The sequence below is a fragment of the Papio anubis genome, chromosome 20 (genome assembly GCF_008728515.1).
Source record: "Papio anubis isolate 15944 chromosome 20, Panubis1.0, whole genome shotgun sequence".
Lineage (NCBI taxonomy): Eukaryota > Metazoa > Chordata > Mammalia > Primates > Cercopithecidae > Papio > Papio anubis.
The window spans coordinates 6254763-6275553 of record NC_044995.1 but is presented as its reverse complement, the minus strand read 5'-3'; the positions used below and the strand labels follow the sequence as shown (position 1 = coordinate 6275553).

Genomic DNA, 20791 nt, shown 5'->3' with positions numbered 1-20791 from the left:
AGAACGAAATCGTGTCATTTGCGGCAGCATGGATGGAACTGGAATTCATTATCTAAATTGAAATAAGCCAGACACAAAAAGATAAATATTGCATGTTCTCACTTACATGTGGGAGCTAGAAAAATATTATCACATGGAGGTAGACAGTAGAAAGACAGACAACAGAGACTGGAAAGAGTCAGATAAGGGGAGGAGGGAAGATGAAGAGAAGTGAGTGAAGTGGTACAAACATAGAGTTAGAAGGAATAAATTCAGTGTTACGAAGCAGAATAGTGTGATTTTAGTTAACAAGAATGTATTACACTCAGGTGACGGACACTCTAAATATCCTGACATAATCACTATGCATTATATACGTGCAACAAAATTTTACATTTACTCCTTAAGTTTGTAGAAATAAAAAACATTACAAATATATGGTGGCAAATTCTAATACCTCATAGGTATTAAAGATTTGCCAGATGCATACTGCACAGAGGAAAATAGAAAACCGTGTGAACTAGATCTAAAATTTTAATTTTCTCTGGATATTCCACTCATGTTGTCCAGAAATATGTCTTTTGTGCCACCTTTAACTGTGAGAAGCAGATTTTTTACAGGAAAGAAATTGCTAATCTCTATGATGAGGACCTAAAAAAACAACTTCTCCAGTCCACAATGCACTGAGTGGCAACATTAATTCCAAAGAAGTTTCTTCTGCACTGCAATTCACAAAATATGTGTCCTCCCTTTTGGTTTACATGAAGTGCTGCATGGTTCTTATTTTGGAGATGTCATTGAAATTTTGTAAGCATACTAGCTGTCAAGGAAAAACCTCCATACTCACGTTTTAAAAAATATCCAGCATTCTACTGTGACACACGGCAAACTCACCAGTGTCCACAGCTCTAAAGCCAGACGACGTGTGTGTGTGCTGAGGATGGGAGGCCATGGATGGGGATCATCTCAAGGGTAGAGACCAGGTCCCTGGCATCTCTTCTCCAGCCCCGTCTACATACAGATGTTCACTCTGTGAATGAATGAATGAGTGAATGAATGAGTGGCTACCACCCACACTGCACCTGGGACCCTTCTTCCTTTCACTGCCCCAAACACTCCCACAGACCCTACAGAACCCTATATCCTGCAGGACTGACTTTCTCATGGCTTGTGATGAGGCTGTGACTCTCTGAGGCCAGCAGTGACCAGCTCCCAGGTGTAAACAGTGGGGCACAGAAAAGCACCTCAGAGTAGGAGGGCCTTAGACACGGGTGTCCCATTCCTCAGATGCCCCCGGAGGCCCTGGTCCAGGCTCTGGTGCTCGCAGGAAGCCCCGAGGTGGGAGGCGGGACACAGTCTCTGCTCCTCTGCTCTCATTTGAGCAGGTCTCTGTGGTCTCTGGGTCAAAAGGTTTCCGTCTGCTCTGTGCAGAGGGAGTGGAGCTCCGACGGCCTGTGGCTTCTGTGGCTTCCTCTTCTGTGAATCGCCAAGATCACGCGCTCCTCCCCAGCCACCCGTTCCTCCCCGCAGTCCTTCCCCTCCACTCCCTTCCCATTCTCTGCTCACGCAGGGAGCCCAGGAAGCCTCCGCCTCAGAGATGCTACCGCTGCTGCTGCTCCTGCTGTGGGCAGGTGAGTGGGCCGGGGGAGAGGGGCGGTGGGGCTGGGCCGAGCTGACCCTCATGTCTCCACAGGGGCCCTGGCTCGGGAGCAGAGATTCCGGCTGGAAGGACCAGAGTCGTTGACGGTGCAGGAGGGTCTGTGCGTCCTCCTACCCTGCAGATTGCCCAATACCTATCCATCCTGGTACAATTATTATGGCTACTGGTACTTGGAAGGGGCTGATGTTCCAGTGGCCACAAATGACCCACATGAAGAAGTGCAGGAGGAGACCCGGGGCCGATTCCACCTCCTCTGGGATTTCAGCAGTAAGAACTGCTCCCTGAGCATCAGAGATGCCCGGAGGAGGGACAATGCTGTATACGTCTTTCTGTTGAAGTGGAAAGGGACATCTGGTTATATATCTTATATATCTTCCAAGCTCTCTGTGCGTGTGATGGGTAAGGAACCAGCTCCAGTACTGGCCATCAGGGGAAGATCATGGGGGCTGTAGGGCAGGGCTGGGACTGGACTCCCTTCCTGGGAGGTGGGTAGAATTAAGTGTGTTGGGCTCAGGGGAGGAGCTGGACCAGAGACTGGGCTTCCCTCTGGGTGAAACCTAATACCCCCATCCTGATCCTGCGTCCCCATCTCCTCACCAGCCCTGAGCCACAGGCCCAGCATCTCCATCCCAGGGACCCTGGAGTCTGGCTGTTCCAGGACCCTGACCTGCTCTGTGCCCTGGGCCTGTGAGCAGGGAACGTCCCCCATCTTCTCCTGGATGTCAGCTGCCCCCACCTCCCTGGGCCCCAGGACCACCCAGTCCTCGGTGCTCACGATCACCCCACGGCCCCAGGACCACAGCACCAACCTCACCTGTCAGGTGACGTTCCCTGGAGTCGGTGTGACCGTGGAGAGAACCATCCAGCTCAATGTCTCCTGTGAGTGCTGGCCAGGACCCCCAGGTCCCTGAGGGTGTGGGGGGACAGGGCAGGGCTGAGCCAGAGCTTAAAGTTGGGGACCTGGTCGCCAAAGAGGACAGCTCCCTTCCCTGTTTTCATGGCTCCTGAGGGGAAGGCCCCATGCCTACCGTTCCTCTTCAGGGATGTTGAGGCTGCCACCTCTTTCCACCCCAGATGCTCCACAGAAAGTGACCGTCAGCATCTTCCAAGGAAACAGCACAGGTAGGAACCAGCCTGTCCTGTTCTCTCCAGGGCTGGATGGAAGCAGAGTGGGGACTAACGGGGATCAATATGAGAAGCCAGGACTAAGGCCTCCATAGACTTCAAAGCCCTGAACGGAATCTTTCCTCACCCCCAGCCTTTGTCACCTCATCCACAGGAGCTGCCGCACCCCTCGCACTCCCGCTTCTCTCTGACGCTGCTTGTTTTCCGACTACTGCAGGCATCTCCGTGGTCCAGGAATGGCACTTGTTTGCCACGACGCTGTCCCCAGCCCCTGCTCCACGCTCTGCAGGGCAACCTAGGCTGCTCCAGGGAAATGGTCTGGGCTCTTCTGAAGACCTGAGGCCCCCACTTTACTAGTCTCCTCCTCAGAGCTAGTGGGGACCCCACAGGAGGAGAGGGACACCAGTGCCTTGCCCCTACACCCCATCTCTCACTCTCTGCACCTCTCTCCCCAAAGCCCTCAAAATCCTGCAAAACACCTCGTCCCTCCCCGTCCTGGAGGGCCAGGCTCTGCGGCTGCTCTGTGATGCTGACGGCAACCCCCCTGCGCACCTGAGCTGGTTCCAGGGCTTCCCTGCCCTGAACGCCACACCCATCTCCAATACCGGGGTCCTGGAGCTGTCGCAAGTAGGGTCTGCAGAAGAAGGAGGTTTCACCTGCCGCGCTCAGCACCCTCTGGGTTCCCTGCAAATCTCTCTGAGTCTCTTTGTGCAGTGTGAGTGTGGGGAGGTGCGCGAGAGTGTGGGCAGCTGGGCGAGAACTCCATAGTATTCAGAGAAGAGGCCCCTGCTAAGTCCTGTCCTCCCTCCCCAGACCCCTCACAACTGCTGGGACCCTCCTGGCTCTGGGAGGCTTAGAGTCCACACTGCAGCGGCTCCTCCCTGCACTGGAAGCTTGGGGAGGGGATGCTGGAGGAATGGGAACAGGAGCCATGGCTCCTTCACAGTCACCCCCGACCAGTCGGTCCCTTGGCCAACAGCTCCCTGAGCCTCTGCCAGGGATTCAGCTCAAGTCTCAGGCTCAGCTTCGAGGCCCAGAACATCCCAGAGCAGCTCTGTCCCAGCTGCTACTAGGTCAGGAGTCTGCTAAGAGGTGACAGCTGGGGGAGGAGAAGCCTGGGTTCTTGCATGAGTTTGCTAGGGCTGCCATAACAAAGTACTTCAAAGTGCATGACTTAAACAATAGGGATGTATTGTCTCACGGTTCTCAAGGTCAGAAGTCCAAGATCATGCACGGTGTTAGAGTTGGTTCCTTCTGAGGCTGTGAGGGAGAATCTCTTCCATGCTCCTTCCCTGGCTTCTGGTGGTTTCCTGGGAGTCTTTGGCGTTCCTTGGTTTGAAGGAGCATTGCCTTGACCTCTGACTTAATCTTCACATGGTGGTGTCTGCGTCCACATGTGCGTCTGTGTCCACATTTTCCTTTTTTTTTTTTTTGAGAGGAAGTCTTACTCTGTTGCTAGGCTGGAATGCAATAGTGCGATCTTGGCTCACTGCAACGTGATCATCTGACATATGCAACCTCCACCTCCCAGGTTCAAGCGATTCTCCTGCCTCAGCCTCTCGAGTAGCTGGGACTACAGGCGCTCACCACCATGCCCAGCTAATTTTTATATTTTGAGTAGAGACGGGGTTTCACCATGTTGGCCAGGATGGTCTCAATCTCCTGACCTCGTGATCTGCCTGCCTTGGCCTTCCAAAGTGATGGAATTACAGGTGTGAATCACCGCACCCAACCCACATTTTCCCCTTTTTATAAGGACAGTAGTCATATTGGATTAAGGCTCACCCTGATCCAGGATGACCTCATTATAACTAATTACATCAGCTATGACCCTTCTCCAAATCAGGTCACGCTTTCAGGTGCTGGGGGTTAGAATAGGAATTGTGGGGAGACATAATTTAACCCTAACTGCTCCAGAGAAATGAAGCTTGGAGAAGACGTTTCCAAGGCCCAGACCAGAGTGGCTGGGGACACAACGTCCTCAGTCTTGCAGTTGGGGGAAGGGGGAGTCATGGAGAGAGAAGAGGCTGGTTCCGGGTTCACAGGGCAGTGAAATGGTGAGTGACTGAGTCCTGGATTGGGGGTGGTCACATTAGTGGAAGGTGGAGAGGAATGGCTGTGGGGAGGATGTACTGGAATTGGAACTGGAGTTCACTCAAAATTCCAATTATAGGGAAACCAGAAGGCGGGGTTGGTGGTGTCCTGGGAGCAGTCTGGGGAGCTGGCACCACAGCCCTGGTTTTCCTCTGTGTTGGTTTCATCTTCAGGTGAGACTGGGCTCCAGGGAGGCACAGAAAGACTTGATGTGGGAAGGACACACAGGTGGCAGAATCTCAGAAAACCCAAGTGGAGGAAAATGGGGTGCTTGGGAAAGTCGAGAGTGAGGAAAGGGAGGGTAGTGGTGGTGTGAATTACCCCGTTGACCAGCTGAGCCAAGCATGAGGTCTCTGAAACCATGGTTCAACTCTTGGGCTTGTGGGATCACCTGGACCTCTTCATTACTTCTGTACTCTCCATAGGGAGTGGGGAGATGGTTCTTTTTTGGGGAAAGAGGCTCCAAATAACCTGGCTGAAAGGCTTGGTGCTGCTCCCTCAGAGTGAAGACCAGAAGGAGGAAAGCAGCCCAGCCAGTGCAAAACATGGACGATGTGAACCCCGTCATGGTCTCAGGCTCCAGGGTGAGTGATAGAGACCTTAATTTCCACTCAGCATTACCCCTTTTGAATGCTGCCCTACGTAAGGACCCTGAGGCATTTCTTCATTAACACCTGACATTCCATGCAGTTCCACATGTGACTATTTTAAAGTTTTGATTCAGTAATAATTTTAAAGGTATTGATGTCAATAATTTAAAATAGTCACATGTGGAACTGAATCTAATAGTTCTGATGAAATATGTACCCTAGTTAGTTTGTTGGGGGTATTTATGCTCCTCATATATCAGATTATCATATTTCCTGGAATATTAGCCTTTTCTTATGGCATTGATTATTGAGAAAAAGAAATGAACAAAACTTAGTCTGTGTCAGGTGCATTAAGTACAAGGAATGTGATAGATACAAGCCCTATAGTAGACAGTCCAAATCAACCCGAAGTCATTACTGCTCATCACCATTACATTGCATTTTTCACATCAACTACAGTGTTTACTTAATGTCAGCTTTATGACATTATGGAGGAGGCATACTTTATAATAGAAAGCACGCATTTTAAGTGTCCAGTTAAATTAGTTTGGGCAAATGTACACACACTGTAACCATGTCCCCACTTAAGATAGGGAATCTTTTCATCATCCCTCCAAGTTTTCTCATTTTCTTTCCCAGTCAATGTCTCATTTCCAGCAATCACTTTTATGACCCCTATCACTATCTGTTAGTTTCGTCCATTCTGGAACTTCATGAAAATGGAATCACACAATACTTACTCTATGTAACTGGCTTCTATCACTTCATTAAATATATAAATATATTAAATGTATATGCACTCAATAACAGAGCATTATTTATCAAAATAAATGAACAAAAACCAACAGAGCTGCAAGGGGAAATAGATACATCCACGGTTATAGTTGATTTGCATGTTATGGGAGTTTGCTATACAGATAATTTTGTCACCCAGGTAATCAGCATAACACCCAATAGGTTATTTTTCAATTCTCACCCTCCTCCCACTCTCCACCCTCAAGTACGTCCTAGTGTCTATTGTTCCCTTCTTTGTGTCTATGTGTGCTCAATGTTTAACTCCCACATTTAAATGAGAACATACAGTATTTGGTTTTCTGTTCCTGTGTTAATTTGCTTAGGATAATGGTCTCCAGCTCCATCCATGTTGCTGCAAAGGACATGATCTCATTCTTTTTTATGGCTGCATAGTATTCCATGGTGTCTATGTACCACATTTTCTTTATCCAGCCCACCATCGATGGGTATCTAGGTTGATTCTATGTGTTTGCTATTGTGAATAGTGCTGCAATGAACAAATGCATGCATGTGTTTTTAAGACAGAATAATTAATATTCCTTTGGGTATATACCCAGTAATGGGATTGCTGGGTTGAAGGGTAATTCTACTTTAAGGTCTTTGAGAAATCTCCAGACTGTTTTCCACAGTGGCTCAACTAACTTACATTCCCACTAGCAGTGTATAAGTGTTCCTTTTTCTCTACAACCTTGCCAACATCTGTTATTTTTTCACTTTTTTTAGTAATAGCCATTCTGACTTGCGTGAGGTGGTATTTCACTGTGGTTTTGATTTGCATTTCCCTAATGATTAGTGATTTGAACATTTCTTTTTTTACTTGTTGGCCATATAAAAGTCTTCTTTTGAGAAGTGTCTATTCATATCCTTTGCCACTTTTTAAAGGAGTTGTTTGGTTTTTGCTCGTTAATTTGTTTAAACTCCTTATAGACTCCGGATATTAGAAGTTTGTTAGATGTTTGTAGTTTGTAAATATTTTCTCCCATTCTGTAGGTTGTCTGTTTACTCTGCTGACAATTTCTTTTGCTGGGCAGAAGAAGCTTTCCTCTTAACCCTGATCTTTAGTTTAATTAGGTCCCACTTGTCAATTTTTGTTTTTGTGGAAACCGCTTTTGGAGTCTTGGCCATGAAATCTTTCCCAGGGCCAATGTCCAGAATGGTGTTTCCTTGGTTTTCTTCTAGAGTTTTTAATATTTTACATGTTACATCTAAGGTTTTAATTCATCTTGAGTTTTTTTTTTTTACATGGTGAAAGCTGGAAGTACAGTTTTGATCTTCTGCATATGACCAGCTAATTATCCCAGCACCATTTATTGAATAGGAAGTCCTTTCCTCACTGCTTGTTATTGTCAGCTTTGTCAAAGATCAGATAGTTGTAAGTTTGCGGCATTATTTCTGGGTTCTCTAAACTGTTCCATTGTTCTATGTGTCTTTCTGTACAAGTATCTTGCTGTTTTAGTTACTGTAGCCTTGTAGCATTGTTTGAAATCAGGTAATATGATGCTTCCCGGTTTGCTCTTTTTGTTTGGGGTTGCTTTGGCTATTCGTGTTCTTTTTTTATTCCAAATGAATTTTAGAGTGGTTTTTATTAGTTCTGTGAAAAATGTCATTGATAGTTTAATAGGAATAGCATTGAATCTGTAAATTGCTTTGGACAGTATGGTCATTTTAATAATATCAATTCTTCCTATCCATGAGCATGGAATGTTTTTCCATTTGTGTTGTCTCTGACTTCTTTCAGCAGTGTTTTGTAATTCTCTTTTTAGAGATCTTTCACCTCTGTGGTTGGTTAGCTCTATTTCTAGGCATTTTATTCCTTTGTAGCTATTGTGATGGGATTGCATTCTTGATGTGGTTCTCATCTTTGATGTTACTGGTGTATAGAAACGCTGCTGGGTTTTGTACATTGATTTTGTATCCTGAAACTTTTCTGAAGTTGTTTATCAGATCTAGGAACCTTTGAGCAAAGACTATGGAATTTTCTAGATATAGAATCACATCTTCTGCAGAGATAGTTTGATTTCCTCTCTTCCCATTTGGATGTCTTTTCTTTCTCTCGCATTATTGCTCGGGCTAGGACTTCCAGTACTGTGTTCAAGAGGAATGGTGAGAGAGGGCATCTTGTATTGTTCTAGTTCTTCCAGCTTTTGCCCATTTAGTATGATGTTGGCTGTGGTTTTGTCATAGATGGCTCTTATCATTTTGAGGTATGCACCTTTGATGCTTAGCTTGTTCAAGGTTTTTAACATGGAGGGATATTGAATTCTATCAAAAGCCTTCTCTGCATCTATTGAGATGATCATGCGGTTTTTATTTTAGTTCTGTTTACGTGATAAATCATATTTATTGATTTGCAAATGTTGAACCAACCTTTAATCCCAGGAATAAAACCTACTTGATTGTAGTGGATTAGCTTTTTGATGTGCTGCTGGAATTGGTTTGCTAGTATTTTATTGAGGATTTTTGCATGTATGTTCATTAGGGCTATTGTCCTGAAGTTTTCTTTTTTCATTGTGTCTCTGCCAGATTTTTAGTATCAGAATGATGCTGGCCTCATAAAATTAGTTAGGGAGGAGTCTTTCCTTCTTGATTTTTTGAAATAGTTTTAGTAGGACTGGTACCAGCTCTTCTTTATACATCTGGTAGCATTCAGCCGTGAATCTATCTGGTTCAGGACTTCTTCTGATTGGTGGGTTTTCCTACCACTGATTCAATTTCAGTACTCATTACTTAACTGTTTGGGGTTTCAATTTCTTCCCGGTTTAATCTTGGGAGGTTTTATAATATGTTTCCAGGAATTTGTTCATTTCTTCTAGGTTTTCTAGTTTGTGGGCATAGAGGTGTTCATAATAGTCTCTGAGGGTTTTTTCTTCCTTTGTATTTTTGTGAGATTGGTGGTAATGTCCCCTTCATTATTTCTGATTGTGTATATTTGCTTATTCTTCCTTTTTTATTATCCAGATAGTGGTCTATCAGTCTTATTTATTCTTTCAGAAAACCAACTTTTGGTTTTGAAAAAATCTTTTGTATGTTTTTTCTCACCTCCATTTTGTTCAGTTCAGCTCTAATTTTGGTTACTTCTTTACTTCTGCTAGCTTTGGGGTTGGTTTGCTCTTGTTTTTCAAGTTCCTCTAGATGTGATGTTAGGTTGCTAATTGGTTAGATATATGTAACCATTTCACTTGGGCATTTCGTGCTGAAAACTTTCCTCTTAACACTGCTTTAGTTGTGTTCCAAAGATTCTGATATGTTGTATCTTTGTTTTCATTTATTTCAAACAATTTCTTGATTTCTGCCTTAATTTCATTGTTTACTCAAAAGTCATTCAGTGGCAGATTATTTCATTTCCATTTAGTCGTATGGTTTTGAGAGATCTTTTTGGTATTGATTTCCATTTTTATTGTGCTGTGGGCTGAGAGTGTAGTTGGTATGATTTGTTTTCTTCTTTTTTTTAAATTTGTTGAGACTTGCTTTATGGTCAAGCATGTGGTCAATTTTATAGTATGTGCCATGTGCTGATAAGGAGAATGTGTATTCTGACTTTGTTTAGTGGAGGGTTGTGCAGATGTCTGTTAGATCCATTTGCTCAAGTGTCAAGTTTAAGTCCTGAATATCTTTGTTAGTATTATGCCTGGATGATCTGTTCAATACATCAGGGGTGTGTTGAAGTTTCCCACTGTTATTGTGTGGTTATCTGAATTTCTTTGTAAGTCTCTAAGAACTTGCTTTATGAATCTGGGTGCTCCAGTGTTGATACATATATACTTATGAGAGTTGAGTCTTCTTCTTGAATTGAACCCTCTGTCATTATGTAATTCCCTTCTTTGTCCTTTTTGATCATTGTTGTTTTAAAATATGTTTTGTATGAAATAAGAATAGCAAACCCTGCTTTCCATTTGCTTGATAGATCTGTCTCCATCTCTCTGCTTTGAAACTATAGGTGTAATTGCATGTGAGATGGGTCTGTTGAAGATAAAATACTTGCTTCTTTATCCAACTTGCCACTCTATGCCTTTTAATTTGGGTATTTAGCTCACTTATGTTCAAGGTTGATATTGATATGTGAGGATTAGGTCCTGACATCATGTTGTTAGCTTGTTGTTATGCAGACTTGATTTTTGTATTTGCTCTATAGTGTCAATGATCTATGTACTTAAGTGTGTTTTTGTGGTGGTAGGTAAATGTTTTTGTGTTCACGTTTGGCACTGTCTTAAGGACCTCTTGTAAAGCACATATGGTGGTAATTAATTCCTTTCGCATTTGCTTGGGATGAAAAGGATTTTATTTCCTTTCTCTTATGAAACGTAGTTTGGTTGGGTATGAAATTCTTGATAGGAATTTCTTTTATTTAAGGATCCTGAATATAGGCCCCCCAATCTCTTCTGGCTTGCAATCTTTCTGCTAAAAGGTCCTTTATTAGCCTGATGGGATAATCTTTGTACATGACTCGTCTTTCCTCTCTAGCTGCCTGTAATATTTTTTCTTTGGCATTGATCTTGGAGAACCTGATGACTGTGTGTCTTGGGGATAATTGTCTTATATATTATCTTAATGAGGTTCTCTGAATTTCCTGAATGTGCATGCTGACCTCTCGAGAGAGGCTGGGGAAATTTTTGTGGACAATATCCTCCAATATGTTGTTCAAGTTGCTTGCTCTCTCTCCTTCTCTTTCAGGGATGCCAATGAGTTGTATGTAGATTTGGTCTCTTTACATAATCCCACATTTTTTGGAGGTATTGTTCATTTTTAAAATTCTTTGTTCTTTATTTTTGTCTGCCTGAGTTAATTTGAAGAACCAGTCTTTGGGCTCTGATATTCTTTCCTCAGCTTGGTTTATTCTGCTGTTAATACTTCTGATTGTGTTACGAAATTTTTATAGTGAGTTATTCAACTCTATCAGCTCAGTTTGGTTCTTTCTTAAGATGGCTATTTCATTTTTTATCTCTTCAGTTGTTTTACTGGCTTCCTTTGATTCCCTGGAATGGGTTTCTACTTTCTCCTGAATCTCAATAATCTTGATTGTCATCCAGATTCTGAATTTTTTGTCTGTTATTTTAGCCACTTCATCCTGGTTAAGAACTTTTGCTGGGGAACTAGTGTGGTCATTATGAGGTAAGAAGACACTCTGGGTTTTAGATTTGCCAGAGTTCTTGCACTGGTTCTTTCTCATTTATGTGGGCTCATGTTTCCTTAATTGTGCTATAATTTGAGTACAGTGAGTTGGCTTTGTTTCTGGATGTTTTCAGAAGGCCAAAGCTTTGTGCAGGGTCTTTATTTGTTGCTAAATTCTTGTCCTTAGTTTCACAGTGGGGTATATTAGCAAAGTATTTTTGATGTTGAGTTTGGATGTGATCCAACAGATGGTGCTTAAGCATAATGGCTGGCAGGTAGGCTCTTGTTCAACCACGTGAATCCTCTGTATTTCCTCACATTTGCAGCCATGCTCCCTCCCAGTGCTCTGAGAGTGTGGGCTCCTTTCTCACTCAAGTGCTGGCTACAGATCTGGACTTGGCACTCTTGGGCTGCACACTACAGCCCTTTAGTGAGCCCAGGCATTTTGTTTCCTTCCCAGCTTGGAGCAGCAGGGCCAGAGACTTTGGAAGTGCCAATGATAGAGGGCTTTTTCCTTGTTTCTTGGGGCTTCATCCTAGAGGAATGCAGAGCTGCTGCCAATTGGAATAATCACCCCTGGTTGAGGCAACTATGCTGTGAGCCCAAGCAGGTAGACTTACCCAGTGAAGAGTAATGGTTGGAGGCTCACAGGGAAGAGAGACTGGGCTCCTCTCTGTAGTGCTGTGGCATGCTGGAGGTTCCACCAAATAAATCAGGCTCTTTGTTCCTTCCCCAGCCTGAGAGCAGCGAGAGCAGTATGGCTGCAGCAGCAATGGCAGAGAGGCTGCCAGCTGCTCTGAGAGCTCCACCCCAGAAAGACACAGAGCCACGGCCAATAGGAACTTTCATCTAGGGGTGGGGCCACTGTGCTGCAGGCCCCAGCCAGAGTCCCTGCCTGGTGAAGAGCGGGGAGTAGGAGGCCCACAGGGAAGCGAGTCTGGGCTCCTTTCTGTATGGTGGTTGCAGTGTGTTGGAGGTGCCAGCAAAGTGATCAAGGTCTTTATTATTTTCCCAGCCTGAAGGCATCAAGGGCAGTACCATTGCAGTGGCAATGGCAAAGAGGCTGTGGGTTGAACCAGGGATATCCTCCCCAGAGAAACACATAACTGCCACCAACTCAAGTGGGGGTAGGGCAGCTGTCCTGGGGGCCCGGGTCAGGAGGTCCTTCTCAGTGAGGAATAATGGGGCAGGGACCCACACTGAAACAGTGTGGCTGCTTTTCCATAAAGCAGTTCCAGTGTGTTCCATAAAGCAGGGCCAGTGATAGCCCTTATGCTCTTTTCTCCTTCTCCAGCCTCAGAGGAGTAGGAGTGGGACCTGTGGAGGCAAAGAAAAAAAAACCCAGCAGGCTTGTCTGTTACCTCTGGGAGCCCTATCCCAGAGAAATGGAGAGCTGCTACTGGCCCAAGTGCTCAGGCAGCAGTGGGGTGGCTGTGCTGGGATCCCAGGCCAGTGAACTTTGTCTAGCGAGTTGTAGCAGAGGTGAGGTCTGCAAACCATCTGCTCCTCAGCCCCGTAAATGTGGTCTCTACCCTGAGGGCATGTGAGAGAACCTGGCCTCTCTTGGTGGTGGAGCTATGATACTGGTGCCCAGGTGCTCATAGGTCCAAGGCCCTTGGGACTCCACATGGGCCTGAGCAGTGGCTCTGCCCAGTCTCCACACAGCTCTCCATGTCAGTCTGGAGGCCTCAGGGGGAGCTCTCATGCCCAGGATTACAAAGGTCCATGGCAGAAGTGTGGGTCCTTGCGGGCTGTCACTCATTCACTGTTTCCCTGTGGTGGGGAGCCTCCTTTGACTCCATGCCAATCCTGGGTACAGAGCTACCTTGTCTCATTCTTCTCTGCACTCTGGGTCATGTTGCTTCCTTGATGAATCTCAACGTGTCCTTCTGGACAGTCTAGTTGGAGAGCTAATGTCTACTTGCTATTCTATCTCCTCTCCATTAGAGTGGTACACACTCTATAGTCAATTTTTTAAAAACTCTTATCTCAGTCACTGGTAGTACAAGCACATGAAATATCAGTCTACCATGGTGAATGTTACATGTGCAATTGCAAAGAATGTGTTTTCTGAAGATACTGGATGTAGTAGTCTACAAATGTTAATTAGGTCAAGTTATTTTACACTAGTGTTCAAGCTTTCTATATACTTAGTGATTTTCTGTCTGCTTACTTTTACAATTTATTTGTTAAATCATGCTCTGTGATTGGTTGCATATGCACTTAGGATTTTTATATCTTTTAATGAATTGGCTTGTTTATCATTATGAAATGTCTTTATTTCTGGTAATATTTCTTTTCCTAAAATACACTGTCTGATTTAATATTGCCACTCTAGTGTTCTTAATATTAGTGCTTATTTGTTATGTGTTTTCTCTCCTCTTACTTTTAACACATTTGTGCCGTCATATGTATTGTGTCTGTCTTACAGATATCACAACGTTTATTCTACCTATTTTATCAAGTCTGCCAATATCTTCCTTTTAACTGGAGTGTTTAGACCATTTATATTTAATGTGATTATTTATTTGGATCAGTTTAATTCTACCAGATTGCTCTTTGCTTTACATTTATATTTGTCCTTTTATATTTATCACCCTTTTTTGCCTTTTTGGTAGTTTTAAAATATTACTACCTTTTTATTTATTTATTTATTTTTTGAGACAGAGTCTCGCTCTGTCGCCCAGGCTGGAGTGCAGTGGCTGGATCTCAGCTCACTGCAAGCTCCGCTTCCTGGGTTTACGCCATTCTCCTGCCTCAGCCTCCGGAGTAGCTGGGACTACAGGCGCCTGCCACCTCGCCCGGCTAGATTTTTGTGTTTTTTAGTAGAGACGGGGTTTCACCGTGTTAGCCAGGATGGTCTTGATCTCCTGACCTCGTGATCCACCCGTCTCGGCCTCCCAAAGTGCTGGGATTACAGGCTTGAGCCACCGTGCCCGGCCGACATGTTTCTATTTACCGATATACTTTTCATTGCTTACATTCCACAGCTTCTTCGCATAGGTAGCGATTTTGGTGGCATACTAGACATTGTGTTATATTGTTGATTATCTGGATATTTTAATCTTCCTTTAAAAATTGTGGAGCTTTGTTCTCAAATGCAGTTAATTTGTTAGTGGATCGTCTAGGCCCAGTGAAAGATTTTTATAAAAGTTTTGGTAGGGTGACTTTCTATTTGCCTTCACTCCAGCTTTCTCATAGCTGTTCCTTCTCCAGCAGCATGTACCCAGGCTTTCAGCCTTTCACTGTGTGCACACAGCTTAGTATTCAGCCAAAGATTCAAGGGGACCTCTATGCATACTTTCTGGAGTTCTTTCCCTGTGTAGTTGTTTCTGTCTGTACTCTGCTCTACAAATTCCACCCACACCATTCCCACTTGAACTGCAGTTGCTGCCTCCACAGTTTCCTAAGATTCTTGTGTTCCTCTTGGATTTATCCTCCACATACTGCAGTTTGGAAATTGTCATTTGATCATGGGACTCACCTCATTGGTTTCCTTTCTTTCAGATGTTACAGTCCTGGGCTGCCTGTTTTCCTTGTAAAACACTTATTTCACGTACTATGTATAGTTTTCTAATTATGCTGGGCGGGTACCAGTTACTCTACCATAGCCTGAATAAGAACTGACCAAGAATAATTCAAGTCATAATTCCTGTTGTTCGGACCCTCAGGAAAAACTGGTGCTAGGGGAGGTAATACCTAGACTGTCTTCCAAAAATCTGGGATGTGTGGATGGGGGAAGGTGGCAAGGGGAAGGCCAGGGAGAGGCAATTTCCACCTATTCTTTTCTTCATTCAGTAGGACTTTTGTGCTGATCTGCCATTTCTCCTACAGAAATTCACACCTTTAGTCTCGGACTTTGCCACTGATTTGTGTAGCAAGAATGCAGGCAGGAAAATATTATCCCAATGATAGAGGAAAGACATGAGCAGAATATAAATCTCATTTCTGTAACCATTCACCCACTGTCACCAATGCCTCCCTGAACACACACACACACACACACACACACACACACACCCTAGTATAAAATATTTTGTTTCCCCAGAGATTTCCCACTTTTTCTTATTTGCTTATTCCATAATTTCTTGTATTGCCTCTTGGTTTATTTGGAGGGACAACACAGCTAGTGTGTGTTAAATCCCCACCTTGTTGGGAATCATTACATAATTTCTTTACCATGCTTTACTTTCAAGTTTTCAGGGGTGTTGGAAAGAGAAGGTATAGGAGAGAGTGTCCGGTGGCCTGTCCTCCAGTACCTGTCTAGGAACCAGATACGCCGCTCCTGCCCCTGCTTTATATTTCAAAACATCTGCTATCATGAATTAAAAATGCGATTTTGTTTCCTGTTTTTAACTAACTTCATCTCATAGAAAACTACACTGCCTACTATCTGGGAGATGGCGCTTGGTGGCCTGTACTGCAGGACTCAGTCTCTGCTCTGTCCTCCAGTACCTGTCTAGGAACCAGATACGCCGCTCCTGCCCCTGTTTTATATTTCAAAATATCTGCTATCATGAATTAAAAATGTGATTTTGTTTCTGTTTTTAACTAACTTCATCTCATAGGAAACCACAAAACCACACTGCCTACTATCTGGGACCGTGTCTGCTTTCTTCATGGCTTAACGTATAGCACATGTCACATGACCCACACAGTAAGCTGGTTCTGAGTCCTGCTCAGTGGTGCATGTGTGTAGATGTGTGTCTTTAGGCAATATGTGGAGCCTCTCTTAGCCTCAGTGTTCCTGTTTGTAAGATGAATGTCATCATGGAATCCACTCCAAAGCATTTTTTTGAGAATAGAATATGACTGATTAATGTAAACACTCACTAAGGGCTGGCCAATCTTAATTATTAAATATTTAAAAATAAATGAATGCAGTGGACATGGTGGCTCATGCTTGTAATCCCAGCATGTTGGGAAGCCAAGGTGGGTGAATTCCTCGAGCCCAGGGGTTCAAGACCAGCCTGGGCAACATGGTGAAACTCCTTCTCTACAAAGATTAGCCAGGTGTGGTGCATGCCTGTAGTCCCAGCTACACGGGAGGCTGAAGCAGGAGGATCATTCGAACCCAGGTGTTTGAGGCTGCCTGAGCTGTGATCATGCCACTGCACTCCAGCCTGGACAACAGAGCGAGACCCCATCTCAAAAATAAAATAAAATAATAAATGAATGGATAAATAATAAAGTTCCATCAGTTCTACTCCTTTTCTGATCCTTGGCTGCTGTCTTTGAGAACCTATTGTCCAGCCCTGAATCTTTTCTTTTCTTCCATTCAGGGTCATCAGCACCAGTTCCAGAGAGGCGTAGTTTCAGACCACCCTGCTGAGGCTGACCCCGTCTCAGGAGATGAGCAGGAGCTCCACTATGCTTTCCTACGCTTCCACAAGGTGCAGCTTCAGGAACCAGAGGTCACCAACACTGAATACTCAGAAATCAAGATACGCAAGTGAGGAATTGTCCAAAGCCATAACCTTGATTGGAGACAACATGGTACCTCTCAGTGTATTGGTTACTGGGGCTGCCGCAGCAACGTACCACAGACTGAGTGATGTAAACACAGAACTTTATTTTCTTACAGTTTTAGATGTTAGAGGTCTGAGAACAAGGTGTTATCAGGGTTGGTTCCTTCTAAGGCCTCTCTTGTGTCTTCACATGGTCTTACCTCTGAGTGTGTTTATGTCCTAATCTTCTCTTCTTATAAAGACACTAGTCATATTGGATTAGGGCTTCTCTATGACCTAATTTAAATAAATTAACTATTTAAAGACCCTCCAAATACAGTAACCTTCTGAGATATTGAGATTTAAGACTTCCAACATATGAATTTTAGAAGAGAACAACTTAGCCCATAGCACTGTGTCCAATTTTTTAAAAAATTAATATTTTTGTTGTCAATGGACTATATAAATTCCTTAGTATATATGGCAGATCACAGGACTTCTGTCCAAGAGAACTGAGTTCAACTCTATCTATGCCAGTTACTGAACAAGTCACTTTATCTCCCTGCTCTGTAAGGCAGGGAAATAATTTCTGTCTAACCAGATTATTGCGAAAGGTCAAAGAAAGCATACAGCTAACATACAGCTTTGTCAGCTGTAAAACAGCTAACGAAGGCCCTGACACAAAGTTTTTCATAAAGTCTGTATATTATTGTAAATAAATGCCTTGTATCTGGCTTTGGTTAGCTGTTTTTTGTTGTTGTTTGTTTGTTTGTTTGTTTGAGACGGGGCTGTGTCACCCAGGCTGGAGTGCAGTGGCGCGATCTCAGCTCACTGCAAGCTTCGCCCCCTGGGTTCACGCCATTCTCCTGCCTCAGCTTCCCAAGTAGCTGGGACTACAGGCGCCCGCCGCCACGCCTGGCTAATTTTTTGAATTTTTAGTACAGACAGGGTTTCACCGTGTTAGCCAGGATGGTCTCCATCTCCTGACCTCATGATCTGCCCACCTCGGCCTCCCAAAGTGCTGGGATTACAGGCGTGAACCACCATGCCTGGCCTGGTTAGCGGTTTTAATAAACGGTTTCTGCTGGCAATTTCTCCTAAGGCTAAAGAGGAGCAGGCCCAGCGGCCACAGCACCAGGTGTCTGTGTCATTCCCTGTTCAGAAGTCTTCATGACTCCCCAAAATAAAGTTTCCATCCATCATCTTTCTGCTCAAGGCTGTCTACATGACCTTCCCCATCCAGATTTCCCCAACTCAGTTCCTCACCAGTCACCAATACCCCATGTCCATTTCAGCAACTTCCTCTTACAAATCCCAGTCTCCACTCTTTCAGTGAAATTGAAGAAAACTAATGAAGACCAACTATTAAGGAAAATTCTTAAGAGTAGCCACGAAAAATAAAAAGACAGATTACACTTAGAAGACCACAGTTAGCGGTGGCTCACACCTGTAATTCCAGCACTTTGGGAGGCTGAGGGGGGTGGATCACTGGAGGTCAGGAGATCGAGACCAGTCTGGCCAACATGGTGAAAACCCATCTCTACTAAATACAAAAATTAGCTGGGTGTGGTGGTGCTTGCTTGTAATCCCAGGTACTTCAGCAGGCTGAAGCAGGAGAATTGCTTGAATCTGCGAGCCACTGCACTCCAGCCTGGGCAACAGAGCGAGACTCCATCTTAAAAAAAAATCATCATCATTATCATCATAACACAAATAAGAAATTATTTAAAACTGGATACTGAAAATACTATGAAACTTTTAGAGTAAAAATAAAGCATTTATTAGAGGAAATATATATAACCTTATATGCTAGAGATGGGAAAAGCTAAAATTTAATAAACTAAGCTTTAATTTCAAGAATTTAGAAAAAGAACAACAAAACCAAAAGGAATTGGAGGGAAGGAAATATCAAATGATAAGAGCACATAGCATAGAAAACATATTCAGTAGAAAGGGACAACATCACGAACTGCTAGTTCTTTGATACAAATAATAAAATGGGCAAACCTCAGTTGCAATTAATCCAGAAATATAGAAGACAAAAATAACTAGTATGCAGGAATATAACGGAGAAAACATTAATCTAATACAAATTAAGCAGAAAGTAGTAAGCTGTATGAAAAGCTTTGAATATTTATATAAAATGGACAAATTTCTAGGAAAAAAAATGTGTTACCCAATCCTACAGGCATGGTTCAGTTTCTTTTTTTTTTTTTTTTTAATTTGTCAAAGCACATATTAGACAGAAGAATGACATGGAACTCAGCAACCAGGCGAGTTTAAAATGTTCTGCATGGTGAAAAACATTATAAAAGTTAGTGACAAATAACTGACTGGAAGAACAGATTTGCAAAATGTAAATAGCTCCAATCCACGCCAAGATGAAAAGGCATGGTTCAGTTGCTATCTGTCCTTCGACCTCTCAGTCTCAAATAAATGAAAAGCCAAATGTATTTATGAAATTCTGCCACTAGGGGGAGTTCCTTCAGCCCAGCTTTCAGGTTCACTGTAGCTGAGTTTGCCATGCATGATGCGAAGTCCACGCCTTGCTGTGTCCGCTGATTGAGCAGAACCACTTGAAAACCAAGATGAAATGTTTTCCTCCTCAAGCAAGGGACATAAAGAACTGCCCATGAGGCCATAGGTGTGATTTCATGAAAAAATAAGACACTATACACAGGAGGAGTTGTAGGAATCTGGGCCACCTGCTCATATCACTTGGTTGTGATTTCTCGACCTCTTGAAGCCCATCTTGAAGTCTTTTATTTCCAAATTCACTTTTTAATGAATTACTTCTTCACATGCCCAACTTTTTAGCTTAGTGGGTCACAGAGCACCTACTTCATGATGAGCAGTTTGTATCGTGTATTCATTTCATATCCCATAGTCAGGGTATCAGCATCTACCAAGGCCTGGTAACAAGTCGGAAGCTCTTTCTCAAGAGATCCACCATGTTCTGAAAAACAGAGCATGACTTTGCAACAAAAGTCGTAGGGGTCTTCACCCTGGGATGCACCGACATTCTTAATTGTTCCACACACTTCAAGTACGATTGCATCTTGAGTTATAAACCCCAAGTTGTAAAGCTTCTTATACTACAGCCTGGACCTGCTGCAGATCCTTTCCTTGAACAGAGAACAACTCCAAACTGGGAGGATTAGGAGTGTCCTCAGCTCAGCAGTGAGCCAGAAATGTCCTGGGGCCAAGAGCCCCTGCTTATGGTTGGACAGTCTTAGAAAGTGGTGTGATGAGCCCTGGGCTCATGTGGCCCCACATCCAGTGATACAGGAAGGACCTGGAGAACCAATGTCCAATTCCTTCTGCCATGGGAAGACAAGGGAGCTTGGTTTAGCAGGTGAATCCGTCTCATCCCACTTGTCTGCCGGGAAATCAGGGCCCGTGGCGGTGGTGGTTCTGGTGGCCGCTAATTCTCTGCCTCTACCTCATCTCCTCAGGTGAGAGCTGTCCCAGAGACTAAGGGGAGGTGTGGGAAGAGCAGGGGCCACGACACTGAATTCTGGATCCCTGTGCTGGGGGGACCTGAATGAGTCAAGAGGGCCTGGGGTCAGCAGAGGCTGAGTTGTGGTGAAAATTCCACAGGGGCCAATGGTTATCCATGCCTGATGCTGGTCAAAAGTCCAGGGTGAGAGGTTCCTGCTGTCATTGTGGAGGTGGGCTAAGCTTGCTCTCTCCATCTCAGTCCCTTAGCAGGGCACAGGGAGGTAAGTCTGCTGCCCTCTGCACTGGGATCCAGCCACACTGATGGGCCGTGGTCTCTTGACTCAGTGTCAGGTCCCACAGGAGGAAGGCGGCAACAGCAGCAGGCATGGAGGCTGCAGACACCATCCAAAGTTCATCTCGCCAGTGAGTGTCCTTGGAGTCTCACCCTCTAACATCCCACTGGACACACCCCCAAAAGTGGCCTCCAGGGCTGCTCTGCTCAGCATGGCCAAACCTGAGCCACCCATCTTCCTCTCCAAACCCACTTCTCC

The 20791-nt window shown here is 44.3% G+C and overlaps 1 protein-coding gene across 2 annotated transcripts; it reads left to right on the top strand.

Annotated features, from left to right (window-relative positions):
• The first annotated feature begins 1381 nt into the window (after nt 1–1381).
• LOC101012377 (sialic acid-binding Ig-like lectin 6) lies at nt 1382–17532 on the top strand. 2 transcript variants are annotated; one of them, XM_031659242.1, is made up of 8 exons: nt 1382–1610; nt 1673–2038; nt 2240–2518; nt 2681–2761; nt 3222–3479; nt 4938–5031; nt 5361–5442; nt 16635–17532. In XM_031659242.1, exons 1-8 carry the CDS (start codon nt 1577–1579, stop codon nt 16806–16808), a joined length of 1368 nt encoding a protein of 455 aa, XP_031515102.1. In that variant the 5' UTR covers nt 1382–1576; the 3' UTR covers nt 16809–17532. The 2 variants fall into 2 exon arrangements, with proteins under 2 accessions (XP_031515102.1, XP_031515103.1); XM_031659243.1 differs by having other exon boundaries at nt 1385–1610; nt 2714–2761.
• The last annotated feature ends 3259 nt before the right edge of the window (nt 17533–20791 follow it).

Bases quoted from the DNA above. Each gene is read 5' to 3' on its own strand.
- LOC101012377 (XM_031659242.1), top strand. From the start codon at position 1,577: ATGCTACCGCTGCTGCTGCTCCTGCTGTGGGCAG. The intron at 1,611-1,672 runs GTGAGTGGGCCG...ATGTCTCCACAG, and splicing joins GCTGCTCCTGCTGTGGGCAG to GGGCCCTGGCTCGGGAGCAG. The intron at 3,480-4,937 runs GTGAGTGTGGGG...TTCCAATTATAG, and splicing joins TCTGAGTCTCTTTGTGCAGT to GGAAACCAGAAGGCGGGGTT.